This window comes from Taudactylus pleione, unplaced genomic scaffold (genome assembly GCF_031769625.1).
Source record: "Taudactylus pleione unplaced genomic scaffold, aTauple2 ptg000395l, whole genome shotgun sequence".
Lineage (NCBI taxonomy): Eukaryota > Metazoa > Chordata > Amphibia > Anura > Myobatrachidae > Taudactylus > Taudactylus pleione.
Window position 1 is genome coordinate 6,513,519 of NW_028284796.1, and position 14,695 is coordinate 6,528,213.

At 46.1% G+C, this 14,695-nt stretch overlaps 1 protein-coding gene across 1 annotated transcript in view; it reads right to left on the reverse strand.

Annotated features, from left to right (window-relative positions):
* The window catches only part of ANKUB1 (ankyrin repeat and ubiquitin domain containing 1), a 53,161-nt gene that overhangs the window by 21,436 nt on the left and 17,030 nt on the right, over positions 1-14,695 (reverse strand). Inside the window, exon 3 of the mRNA XM_088446264.1 lies at positions 11,721-11,937. Within this exon, the coding sequence (XP_088302390.1) occupies positions 11,721-11,937 (217 nt within the window). The remainder of the gene's footprint in view (positions 1-11,720; positions 11,938-14,695) is intronic.

Consider the following 14,695-nt stretch of genomic DNA (forward strand, 5'->3'; position numbering starts at 1 on the left):
TAAGGACTATATGACTGTGACAGCCCACTGGGTAGATGTATCACCTTACGCAGCAACAGCAGCAGCGTCACCAGTAGCAGCATCTCAGAAATGCCAGCTCGTTACAAGGCAGGCTACGCTGTGTATCACCGGTTTCAGTAAGAGGCACACCGCCGACAACCTCTTAGAGAAACTGAGGGAAATCATCGCCCAGTGGCTTACCCCACTTAGACTCTCCTGGGGATTTGTGATATCTGACAACGCCACCAATATTGTGCGGGCATTACATCTGGGCAAATTCCAGCACGTCCCATGTTTTGCTCACACAATAAACTTGGTGGTGCAGAATTTTCTGAAAAGCGACAGGGGCGTGCAGGAGACGCTTTGGGTGGCCCGAAAAATTTCTGGCCACTTTCGCCATTCAGCGACTGCGTGCCGAAGACTGGAGCGCCAGCAAACACTCTTGAACCTGCCCCGCCATCACCTGAAGCAAGAGGTTGTGACGCGGTGGAACTCAACCCTCTATATGCTTCAGAGGATGGAGGAGCAGCAAAAGGCCATACAAGCCTATACATCCACCTATGACATAGGCAAAGGAGGGGGTATGCACCTGACTCAAGCGCAGTGGAGAATGATTTCCGTGTTGTGCAAGGTTCTCCAGCCCTTCGAACTTGCCACACGTGAAGTCAGTTCAGACACTGCCAGCTTGAGTCAGGTCATTCCCCTCATCAGGCTTTTGCAGAAGCAGCTGGAGAAAGTGAAGGAGGAGCTAAGACGGAGCGATTCCGCTCGGCATGTGGGACTTGTGGATGAAGCCCTTCATTCGCTTTGCCAGGATTCCAGGGTGGTCAATCTGTTGAAATCAGACCACTACGTTTTGGCCACCGTGCTCGATCCTAGGTTTAAAGCCTATGTGGTGTCTCTCTTTCCGGCCGACACAAGCCTGCAGAGGTGCAAAGACCTGCTGGTGAACACACTGTCAGCTGAAGCGGAACGTGACACGTCAACGGCTCCTTCTTCATTTTCTCCTGCAACTGGGGCTGCCAGGAAAAAACTTAGGTATCCTAAGCAACCCGCTGGCGGTGATGCAGGGCAGGCAGGACCAAGTTTGGACATCTGGTCCGGACTGAAGGACCTGGCAACAATTTCTGACATGTCTACTGTCACTGCATATGATACTGTCACCATTGACAGAATGGTGGAGGATTACATCGGTGACAGCATCCAAGTAGGCATGGCAGACAGTCCATACCTGTACTGGCAGGAAAAAGAGGCAATTTGGAGGCCCCTGTACAAACTGGCTCTATTTTACCTGAGTTGCCCCCCCTCCAGTGTGTACTCCGAAAGAGTGTTTAGTGCAGCCGGGAACCTTGTCAGCGAAAGGCGTAGGAGGTTGCTTCCACAGAATGTGGAGAAGATGATGTTCATCAAAATGAATTATCAGCTCTTCCAGGGAGACCAGCCTCCAGAAGGTACAGAGGGACCTGTGGTGGTGGATTCAAGTGGGGACGAGTTAATACTTTGTGAGGATGAGGATGTACACACTGAAGAGGGTGAGGAATCGGTGGATGAGGAGGATGAGGATGACATCTTGCCTCCATAGAGCCAGTTTGTGCAGGGACACATTAATTGCCAGCTTGTTTTGTGGGGGCCCAAACGAACCAATCATTTCAGCCACAGTTGTGTGGCAGACCCTGGCGCTGAAATGATTGGTTTGTTAAAGTGTGCATGTCCTGTTTATACAACATAAGGGTGGGTGGGAGGGCCCAAGGACAATTCCATCTTGCACCTCTTTTTTTTCTTTGCATTATGTACAGTTTGGGGCCTAGTTTTTCAAACTGCCATCCTGTCTGCCACTGCAGTTTCACGCCTAGATGGGTCACGTGTTTGTGCCGCCCACTCGTGTCGCTTAGCATAGTCATCCAGCTACCTCGGTGCAACGTTTTGGACATAAAAACACTATTGTGAGGTGTGAGGTGTTCAGAATAGACTGGAAATGAGTGGAAATTAAGGTTATTGAGGTTAATAATAGCATAGGAGCAGAAAAACCTACAAATTCTGTGATTTTAGCTGTTTTTATGCTTTTTTTAAAAAAAATACAGATCCAAAACACAAAACCCAGAACCCAAAACACGGAAGGGTGGTTTTGGCAAAACCAATCCAGATCCAAAACACGAAGAAAGATCCAGATCCAAAACCAAAACACAAAACACGAAAAGTGGCCGGTGCACACCCCTAATATATATATATCTATATATATATTGTGACAGTTAGGTTAGGGGGTCCCTCTCCTGGGTAGAGGACTCCTTCCTTACACACACACACAGCAGCAGGGAAGCAGCACACCAGTCTGGATGCAAGTACAAGCTGGTCAGCGCCAGTCTTTATTGTACAATGTCAGAAATAACACAAAGAAAACAAACGTAAATCCTAGCCCTGTCGGGGCACTAACTTCACAGGTAGTTCCCTCACTACCAGAACCTGGCAGGGCCTAATGCCCTCGCCAGCCACAAAGCACAGCACAGTACAGTACTCACAGATAGGTTTTCCAAGTGTCTCTGAGCAAACTCCCTGTCTGCTCTCCCAGGTGAGACAATCAGCCCTCAACACACTAGGCTTATATTGGCCACTCTCAGGTGGGAACCCAATCAAGCCTGTTACCAGGCTGCGAGAACCAAAACCTGGAGTGGCCGTGGGTGGAGCCCTCCCTCTCCTCTCACCCACAGCCCCCATGTCCCAAACCGGCTTTTCAAAAAGCCGAAACTCAAGCCTGCTACAGTGCAGTCTTTCTCCTGGGGGTTTAGAACACATAAGACAGGAATCTGGGACCAATGTACCTGCCACAGACCACTTTACCAGTGATCCTATCACATATCCCCCCCCTTTGTTTCGACCTGTGGGCCGGAACAACTGAAGCCCCCAAACAATGAACGCGTGACAACGCGTCTGCATTGGCCAGCTGGCTTCCTGGCCTGTGTTCCACTGAAAATTTAAAAGTTTGTAACGCCAAGAACCATCTCGTAATTCTCGCATTACTGTCCTTATTTTCAGACATCCACTTCAGAGGGGCATGGTCAGTGATCAATTTGAACTTTCTTCCGACCAAGTAGTACCTGAGAGCCTCTAACGCCCACTTTATGGCCAACGCCTCCTTCTCCACTGTGGCATAGTTTCTCTCATGTACATTCAACTTTCTGCTAAGATAGAAAATAGGGTGTTCCTCACCCTCCTTGTTCTGGAACAGGACCGCTCCTATACCTACTTCTGATGCATCGGTTTGTACTATGAATTCCTTTTCAAAATTAGGAGTCATCAGGACTGGTTGGGAACACAACGCTACTTTCAACTCCTGAAAAGCTTTCTCTGCCTCAGGACTCCATTCTACCATGACTTTTTGTTTGCCTTTGGTCAGGTCAGTCAGTGGGACTGCCATGGTGGCAAAGTTGGGTATAAACCTCCTGTAGTACCCCGGAATTCCCAAGAAGGCTCTCACCTGCTTCTTATTCAGAGGCCGTGGCCAGTTTTGTATGGAATCAACTTTATTGAGCTGAGGCTTTATCAGGCCTCTGCCAATGGTGTATCCCAGATATTTTACTTCCTCCATGCCTAGACAACACTTTTTTGGGTTGGCTGTCAAACCTGCCTTATAGATGGAGTCCAACACTGCTTGTACCCTGGGTAAGTGAGACTGCCAATCAGGACTATGAACGACCACGTCATCCAGATAAGCAGCCGCATACCGTCTATGGGGCCTTAGAATCCTGTCCATCATTCTTTGGAAGGTAGCAGGTGCCCCATGTAGCCCGAAGGGCAACATCTTGTACTGAAACAAGCCCTCTGGCGCTGAAAAAGCTGTCTTTTGTTTGGCGCTCTCGGTTAACGGTACTTGCCAATACCCTTTGGTTAGGTCAAGAGTGGTTAAATACCTTGCCGTCCCTAGTCTCTCAATCAGTTCATCCACTCTTGGCATCGGGTAGGCATCGAATTTTGAAACACTGTTCAACTTTCGGAAGTCATTGCAGAAACGCACACTCCCGTCGGGCTTTGGAATCAACACAATGGGACTTGACCATTCACTATGTGATTCTTCAATAACCCCTAACTCTAGCATATTTTTAATTTCTTTTGACACCGATTCTCTTTGTGCTTCTGGTAACCTATAGGGCTTTAGATTAACTTTAACCCCTGGGTCAGTGATGATGTCATGTTTAATGACCGAGGTTTTCCCAGGTACGTCAGAGAACAGCACCCTATTTCTAATCAGAAACTCCTTGACCTCTTGTTGTTGAATTGCCGACAGGGCTTTTGCCACTGTCACTTCGGGAACTAAGGGCCCTGGACCTTCTGGAGGGTCTCGGACGGCCGACAGTACCGTTCTATCTTTCCAGGGCTTTAACAGATTTATATGGTATATCTGTTCCGGCTTTCTTTTCCCCAGCTAGTAAACTTTGTAATTGACCTGCCCCACTCTTTCTAAGATTTCAAAGGGCCCTTGCCATTTAGCCAAAAGTTTATTTTCCACAGTGGGATCCAATACTAACACTCTGTCCCCAGGAGCAAAGCTGCGTAACCGAGCATTGCGGTTGTATACCCTCTGCTGTGCCTGTTGAGCCTGTTCCAGGTGCTCTCTCACTATCGGCACTACCGCAGCAATTCTCTCCTGCATTTGAGAAACATGCTCAATCACCGTTTTGTAAGGACTAGACTGCCCCTCCCATGTCTCTTTGGCAATGTCTAGTAACCTCCTTGGGTGTCTCCCATACAACAAGTCGAAGGGTGAAAACCCGGTGGAGGACTGGGGAACTTCTCTTATGGCCAACAATAAATACGGCAATAAGTAATCCCAATCCCTACCATCCTTGTCGACCACTTTCCTAAGCATGTGTTTTAACGTCTTGTTAAACCTCTCGACCAGCCCATCGGTTTGGGGGTGATAAACCGAAGTTCTTAACTGTTCGATTTTGAACAGGCGGCATAACTCTTTCATGACTTTGGACATAAACGGTGTACCCTGGTCAGTTAGTATCTCCTTAGGTATACCCAGCCTGCTAAAGACATGAACTAGCTCTCTGGCAATGGTCTTGGTTGACGTATTGCGCAACGGGATCGCTTCCGGGTACCTGGTAGCGTAATCCATTATGACCAGAATATACTGGTGTCCCCTGGCAGACTTCATTAAGGGTCCAACCAAATCCATCGCTATTCTTTCAAACGGCACCTCTATGATAGGCAATGGAACTAGTGGACCCTTAAAATGTGGCCTGGGAGCATGATACTGACACTCAGGGCAGGATGTGCAAAAGTCAGATACCATTTTATGAAGCCCGGGCCAGAAAAAACTCTGCATTATTCGCTCAGTGGTTTTCTCTACCCCTAGATGGCCTGCCGTTATATGACCATGTGCCAGATCCAACACTGTTCTTCTGTAGGCTTTGGGAACTATTAGTTGTTCCACAACATCTTCCCCCTTCTTAGTCACCTGATATAACAAATCCTGACACATTGCCATGTGGGGATAGGACAAAGGACTATCAGGGTCTACGGGTTTACCATCAACTACTTTTACATTCTCCCTGGCTTTTACCAAAGTAGGGTCATTCAACTGCTCCACGGCAAAGACCTCTCTTCTGACCTCTAAATCAGGCAGACGATCACCTGGCCCAACAACACTTCCCACCTCAATGGGAGGCACATCAGTTGGCGGGCCACCATCACGTTCCGCATTCTCTAGTTCGCCAACCATAGTAGAAAAATGGAATAACTCTGACTCAGAAGAAACTCCCTCCTCCACTACATCCACAACCTTCTCAAATGGATCGGGGTTGTTCACCTCTGGAAAAAAACGGCTTTCCCACAACTTCCAGAAGTGAGCAAAGTCTCTCCCCAATATTGCATCATACACCAGACCATGCACCAAACCCACAGAAACTATAGCCGAGCCACATGGTGTCTCGATGTTCACCTCGGCCGTAACATAATATCGAGTATCCCCATGTATGCAGGTCACACCAACAGTTTTCCCTATATGCCTCAAGGGGTTCACCAGCTCAGCTTTTATAAGTGTCACCAAGCTACCAGAGTCTAACAGTGCCTCTACTTGGTTGCCATCTACAGTGAGTACACACATGTGCTCATCAGTCTCAGCCTGCCGGTCAGCCGTACAGGCTATCTGTGCAAAGAAAGACCCCCTGCGGTAGACATGAGCAGTATCACATTGCATAGGTTCAGTTGTAAGTGCACAATTAGCGGCAATATGGCCGAAGCCACCACATCGGAAACACTGAGTCATATTAATGTCTAGTCGTTTACGGGGCAAGAACCTTCCCGGCCTGGCAGGCCTGTCTCCAGGTTCTACACCCTCAGTCTTAGGTACATTCCACCACCCAGCACCCTTCTCCCCTGGAACAGTCTTACCAGTGTCTCTGGGAGTTCGCCGGTGCGCCATCGGGGCTCGGTGGAGCATACTCATCAGCTCCTCAGCCGCCACGTACCTCTCCACCAGCTCGACCAACTGGCCCGCGGACTTAGGGTCTGCATGGCTCACCCATTTGCGCAGAGTCGCAGGTAATGATCGCAGGTACCGGTCCATCACGACCCTTTCCACGATCTGTGGTCCCGTCAGCGTCTCGGGCTGTAGCCATTTTGAGGACAGATGGACGAGGTCATGCATCTGTGAACGTGGAGGCTTGTCCATATGGAACTCCCAGCGGTGGACCCGTTGGGCACAACAAAGGTGGTGACTCCCAAGCGAGTTAGGATCTCCTGTTTTTAGTTTTTTATAGTCCTTGGCATCAGCCAGGCATAAGTCAAAATAGGCCTTTTGTGGCTGCCCAGACAAAAAAGGTGCCACCAGACTTGCCCACTGCTCCTTGGGCCAACTCTCCCTTTCGGCCGTTCTTTCAAATGCGGTGAGATAGGCCTCCACATCATCGCCCGAAGTCATCTTCTGGAGGAAGTGACTGGCTCGTACGGAGTGAGTGGTGGTGGGAGGACCAGTACCAACATCCCTGGGCCGGGCGATCAGGTGCTGTACCACCTCTTTTATGGCCTGGCTGTTTTCCGCTAAGGCCCGGCGGGTTTCCTCGATGGCAACCTGTTGTTGCCCCTGGGCGGTCTCCAAGGCCAACAGTTGCACCCTGGTGGATTCCTGCTGAGCCCTGGTAGATTCCTGCTGAGCCCTGGTAGATTCCTGCTGAGCTTTGTTCGTCTCCTGCTGAACTGCTGTAGCTTGGAGCAAGGCTTTAATAATGTCCTCCATTTTGTCCTGGGGTGTAGGTTGGAAGCTGAACCTTGCCTCTCTGAGCATTGGCTGACGCCTCCTCTATGGGACTCCAAGGACACAGTGTTATTTCCACACTCACAAATTGGGTGTCTGTCCCTTTAATTTTTAAACGGAAAGTTTTCCTCTCGCTGCAACTTCAGTGTGTGTGGGTGCCCGCATTCTCCACCATATTGTGACACAGTTAGGTTAGGGGGTCCCTCTCCTGGGTAGAGGACTCCTTCCTTACACACACACAGCAGCAGCAGGGAAGCAGCACACCAGTCTGGATGCAAGTACAAGCTGGTCAGCGCCAGTCTTTATTGTACAATGTCAGAAATAACACAAAGAAAACATAAACGTAAATCCTAGCCCTGTCGGGGCACTAACTTCACAGGTAGTTCCCTCACTACCAGAACCTGGCAGGGCCTAATGCCCTCGCCAGCAACAAAGCACAGCACAATACTCACAGATAGGTTTTCCAAGTGTCTCTGAGCAAACTCCCTGTCTGCTCTCCCAGGTGAGACAATCAGCCCTCAACACACTAGGCTTATATTGGCCACTCTCAGGTGGGAACCCAATCAAGCCTGTTACCAGCCTGCGAGAACCAAAACCTGGAGTGGCCGTGGGTGGAGCCCTCCCTCTCCTGTCACCCACAACCCCCAGGTCCCAAACCGGCTTTTCAAAAAGCCGAAACTCAAGCCTGCTACAGTGCAGACTTTCTCCTGGGGGTTTAGAACACATAAGACAGGAATCTGGGACCAATGTACCTGCCACAGACCACTTTACCAGTGATCCTATCACAATATATATATATATATATATATATATATATATATATATATACATATGGAATATATTTTTTACATATATATGTATGTGTATATACAGTCAGGTCCATAAATATTGGGACATTGACAGAATTTTCATATTTTGGCCTCTATTCACCACCACAATGGCTTTGAAATGAAACAAACAAGATGTGATTTAACTGCAGACTTTCAGATTTAATTTGAGGGTAATTACATCCAAAGCAGGTGAACGATGTAGGAATTACAATGGTTTCTATATGTGCCTCCCACTTTTTAAGGGGCCAAAAGTAATGGGACAAACTAAACAATCCTAAATCTAACTTTCAGTTTTTAATACTTTGTTGCAAATCCTTTGCAGGCAATTACAGCCTGAAGTCTGGAACGCATAGACATCACCAGACGCTGGGTTTCTTCCCTGGTGATGCTCTGCCAGGCCTCTACTGCAAATGTCTTCAGTTCCTGCTTGTTCTTGGGGCATTTTCCCTTCAGTTTTGTCTTCATCAAGTGAAATGCATGCTTAATCGGATTCAGGTCAGGGGATTGACTTGGCCATTGCATAACATTCCACTTTTTAGCCTTAAAAAACTCTTTGGTTGCTTTTGCAGTATGCTTCGGGTCATTGTCCATCTGCACTGTGAAGCGCTGTCCAATGAGTTCTGAAGCATTTGACTGAATATGAGCATATAATATTGCCCGAAACACTTCAGAATTCATTCTGCTGCTTTTGTCAGCAGTCACATCATCAATAAATACAAGGGAACCAGTTCCATTGGCAGCCATACATGCCCACGCCATTACACTACCACCACCATGCTTCACTGATGAGGTGGTATGTTTTGGATCATGAGCAGTTCCTTTCCTTCTCTTCTCTTCCCATCACTCTGGTACAAGTTGATCTTTGTCTCATCTGTCAATAGGATGTTGTTCCAGAACTGTAATGGCTTTTTTAGATGTTGTTTGGCAAACTCTAATCTGGTCTTCCTGTTTGTGTGGCTCACCAATGGTTTGCATCTTGTGGTGAACCCTCTATATTCACTCTTGTGAAGTCTTCTCTTGATTGTTGACTTTGACACATATACATCTACCTCCTGGAGAGTGTTCTTGATTTGGCCAACTGTTGTGAAGGGGTTTTTCTTCACCAGGGCAATAATTCTTTTGTCATCCACCACAGTTGTGTTCCGTAGATTTCCGGGTCTTTTGGTGTTGCTGAGCTCTCTGGTGCGTTCTTTCTTTTTAAGAATGTTCCAAACAGTTGATTTGGCCACACCTAATGTTTTTGCTATCTCTCTGATGGGTTTGTTTTGATTTTTCAGCCTAATGATGGCTTGCTTCACTGGTAGTGACAGCTCTTTGGATCTCATATTGAGAGTTGACAGCAACTGATTCCAAATGCAAATGTCACACCTAGAATCAACTCCAGACCTTTTACCTGCTTAATTGATAATGAATTAACGAGGGAATAGCCCACACCTGTCCATGAAATAGCTTTTGAGTTGATAGTCCCATTACTTTTGGCCCTTAAAAAGTGGGAGGCACATATTGAAACTGTTGTAATTCCTACACCGTTCACCCGATTTGGATGTAATTACCCTCAAATTAAATCTGAAAGTCTGCAGTTAAAGCACGTCTTGCTTGTTTAATTTCAAAACCATTGTGGTGGTGAATAGAGGCCAAAATCTGAAAATTCTGTCAATGTCCCAATATTTATGGACCTGACTGTATAAATATATATATATATATATATACACACTGTAAGTGTGTATATATATATATGTTTATATATATATATATTATCGATAGATATCGCAGAGCCTCTGATTAGGAATGGCAACCGACCATCGATGGTTTGTAAACCATCGATGGTCTGACTGAAAACAAGTGGTTTGCCATTGCTGGTGGCCATCAATGTTACACCATCGATGGCAACCCTCAATCGATGTTTCGGGAACATCGGCAGTTGTGGTCTACACAGGTCTCCTCGACCAATCGCTAAACAATTGATGGCTTCTAACGATGGTTGAACCATCGATGGTACAGCTGTCAATGGCCATCACTGCAGTATAACATACAAATTGCTATTTTTATGGTATACTGTCTTTTTTAAAAATATTTTTTTAATTTAAAATAGTGATGTATAAGTTTAAAATTATGTTCTTGACCTAATTCAATCATAAAAGAAACCGACAATTTTGGAGCGGTTTTTGGAAAAAGAATTCATCAGTTAAGTGGTTAAAGAGGTGAGAAGTGAATGTAATCAATCTGACAGGGAAGGGGAGGTGACAGAAGATGATCACAGAGGAGGGAGGGCCGGAGGGGAGGTGACAGAAGATGATCACAGAGGAGGGAGGGCCGGAGGGGAGGTGACAGAAGATGATCACAGAGGAGGGAGGGCCGGAGGGGAGGTGACAGAAGATGATCACAGAGGAGGGAGGGCCGGAGGGGAGGTGACAGAAGATGATCACAGAGGAGGGAGGGCCGGAGGGGAGGTGACAGAAGATGATCACAGAGGAGGAAGGGCCGGAGGGGAGGTGACAGAAGATGATCACAGAGGAGGGAGGGCCGGAGGGGAGGTGACAGAAGATGATCACAGAGGAGGGAGGGCCGGAGGGGAGGTGACAGAAGATGATCACAGAGGAGGGAGGGCTGAAGGGGAGATGACAGAAGATGATCACAGAGGAGGGAGGGCCCGAGGGGAGGTGACAGAAGATGATCACAGAGGAGGGAGGGCTGGAGGGGAGGCAATCGGGGCAGTTTGAGGGAGCATGAAATGTAGAAACGGATCTCAGATCCATAACCTATTTAGGATATAGAGCAAACAAACCGAGATAAAACTATCAGGCGGCCATCATACTGTGCAGCGCCCCATGAATTCCGGAAATCTGAATGGCGCCCTCTGTTCATTTTGGCGCCCGGAGCTCATGCTCCACTGGAATCACCCTTGCTACTCCCCTGGTTGGTTCAATGTACACAAACTTTGTTTAAGGCACAAAATTATTGAAAATATTGTATAGAATGACCTGCAGGCTGTGTGTATAAGGTGTATATAACACATAAATGCATTCTGTGTGTATATTTGGGTCCTATTCCCAAGATATCTCATTATAGTATGCAATTATCCCAAAGTACGGAATATTCCGATATCCAAAATATCCCTGGTCCCAAGCATTTTGATATGGGAGACTCAACATGTACTAGAGAAATCAAAATGCAAAGATAATATAATATATTAAAATGTAGATTGAATAAAGGCTATTGGCGCTGGATATAAAAAGAATTCATTCCAAACTCATAAACTGCTTTTTATGTTGTTGTTGATTATCACTAGATCGATATTATTATGCATCTTTGCTTTATATTTCATTTGCACCACTAGAAATGAAAGAATAACGAGTTACCAAATCTTAAGTTGGCACCCATTGTTTTTATATCCAGCGCCATTAGACTTTATTCATTAAACATTTTAATTAAAGCTGGAGGGATTCCTGGGATCCCCCCCTATAAAGCCAGGATGCAGGATTCACCTTAAGGACATTGCAGTTAGACTACCCCATGTGTATAAGATAATATATTGGCTTGTGAAAGGAATGAATCAGACAGTATAATGGATAAGCCCATGCCTGGCCATTCCTGATTACTTCACAAACAGACAGAGGTCACGTTAGACATCATACCTAGATCCAGCTTGTAATCGCTCAGAGTGTTGCAGTCATACATTTCTATGCCCTCTAACGTCTTCAGGCAGAAAACACTGACTGGAAATCCACATTTCAGAGATACTAAGGACTTTAGTCTGGAAACTCTTTCAGCGAGAAGATGCACATTCCCCATTATTTGGACTTTTTCCATAGTCACAGCATTGTATACATACAGAGCTGGCATCTCTTCCTCCTGTAATCATAGAAGGATTACCATCCACCAATCAGAAGACTGCCTTTATAGAGAAATATAGTTAGTGTTAGCATAAATTAATTTTGAGACTTCAAATTATACGGGACACAGGGACTGGCCCCAGCAGCTGATATGTGGATGAAAATGTCAGTCAGATATAAATAATATATGTATGTAAATTATAAATAAGTTTCTGTCAAACAAAGCTGCATTAAGGAAACAATACAGTTTGCTTTCCTACACAGCGGAAGTAGTCGGCATCCCGACAGCCAGAATCCTGTTGCACACTATACCAACTGCGGAATCCCAACGGGTCAAAATGCTGGCAACTTCAAAGGTAAGTATTATGGTAGGTTGCGAGAGGGGAGGGTTAGGGCGCCGAAGGTGAGGATTATGGTTAGAGTGCAGGAGGGGAGGGTTAGGGTTAGACAGCAGGAGGGGAGTGTTAGGGTAGGCTGTGGGAGGGGGGGTTAGGGCGCCGAAGGTGAGGGTTAGGGTTAGACTGCAGGAGGGGAGGGTTAGGGTTAGGCTGCAGGAACGGAGGGTTGGGTTGCCAAAGGGAAGGGTTAGGTTAGGCTTTGGGAGGGGGGGGCAGCATTTAGGGTTAGGCTGCAGGAGAGGTGGGTTAGGATTAGCCTTAGAATACTTACTAAATGTTGCCGGCATTTTCACCGTCGGTATTCCGCTGCCAGCATTCCAACCATCAGGATGCCGTACCCAACTCTATACAGCACAGCAATCTAATCATCATTGTTTTAGGTTTTGTTTCAATTTAAGATGGTTCAGATTTGAATAGATATATAACAGAGTACTAGCCTTTGTTTTCAGCTGGCTTAATTATGATTAACTACACACAGGTATTGCTATAGGAAACATTTCTCCCATATTTCTGTATTTTTATTTATTTATTATTTGAAAGATCTTCAGATTTGATAACTCTCTGTTAACTATCATTTATATTTGACTAGCTGTTCAGCTGTTCAGCATTGCCCAGGCAAGGCAATGACCAAACGTCATTAGAATTAAATATATAGGGGATTTTTATTCATCTGAGTGACGTGTAAAGTAATATAATAAAGAACATAAACAATAGTAGTGAAGTTCACTGCAGACCAGTTTTATAGACAACATTTAATACTCTTCTTTCTGGTGCTAATATATACAGATTGCCACAACTTGAACTCGTGAGCAAGCAACATAAAGCTGTCCATGAGAAGAGCAAGACGTCCCCAAGTGTATACCTGCCACTTGCAGAGTTTGGCCCTGTGATTTGTGATGGACATGGCATAGCTTCGGGAGGAATTGGAAAGGCTTACATTGAAAGGGTAGATCCGTAGCTATTATGGCAATCCTGGGTATGAGTACATTTTCTCTCTTTGCCAATCCTGTCGAAATGATAGCTCCAATGAGACTCGTAATACATAATCTCCTACCCTTACATAGTTTGCACTCCTCCTTTATCTCCCAGATTGTTATTAGAGGGTGAGCGCTGTATGCAATTAAAGTATCATAGTGAAATGCCGCCTTTAGCATAGAAGCCCAGTTAGCCCTTATCAAATCAGCAAATTATCAAATTAGCGCGTGTTGCTGTTGAAGCCTTGCATCGTGATATTTGTCCAAATGGGGTACTCGAAATGAGGTTTGATAGTCAGCAGCAGCCTGTCGGTGTATAATCGTCTGCTCTTGGGTCTCAGATACGCAAAGCTTCATTTGTCGCTGAGCTTGCCTGTGCACTCTCATTTGTGTATGTGCAAGAGCTTCTCCACTGTGAGCAATTGTGTGTGTCGGGGCAGACTGGGACTAAAACTAGGCCCTGGCATTTAAAGCACACAGGCCCACCTCACATCAGCATCTGACTCCTAGCATAGACTCCTCCCCTTACTATTCCTGACTCCTCCCACTTCTTAGTCTTTGCTCTTACAAATGTAATTAAATATTAGAACAACATACAAGTGTACATCATTCTTTGTATTAAAAAAATACACACAACAGAGCATATCCTACATTGGATTCAAACATGTGCCATAGTCAGATATTTGGTATTTGGTTGGATCTGTTAGGTAAAGTTAGCACTTCATTGGTGTAAGTCACACACAAAGAAAAGGAAAGGCATTTTCCAAAATGACCAAATCCTAGCTTAGCAGTTGTAGAGGATTAGATAGTGCTCACTGTAGGAATATATAGGGCAGTGCTGCTGAACACAGAGGAGGACACATCTGTGCACTCCAAAGCAAAGCTGTAATTACACATTCTGAGAAAGGAGCATATGTGCCACCATCCACAAGTGAAGCAGGCATAGTGCACCAAAGTCGCGCGCCATTAAAACCACTTGTGGTCTCGCTGGGAAGTGGCTTGACCACATAATAGTACCCCCAATTCAAATTATGCCACATAGTAGTGCCCCTTAGTCACATTACACCGCACAGTAGCATCCCTTAGTCACATTACACCGCACAGTAGCGTCCCTTAGTCACATTACACCGCACAGTAGCGTCCCTTAGTCACATTACACTGCACAGTAGCGTCACTTAGTCACATTACACTGCACAGTAGCATCACTTAGTCACATTACACTGCACTGTAGCATCCCTTAGTCACATTACACCGCACTGTAGCGTCCCTTAGTCACATTACACTGCACTGTAGCGTCCCTTAGTCACATTACACCGCACAGTAGCGTCACTTAGTCACATTACACTACACTGTAGCGTCCCTTAGTCACATTACACTGCACAGTAGCATCCCTTAGTCACATTAC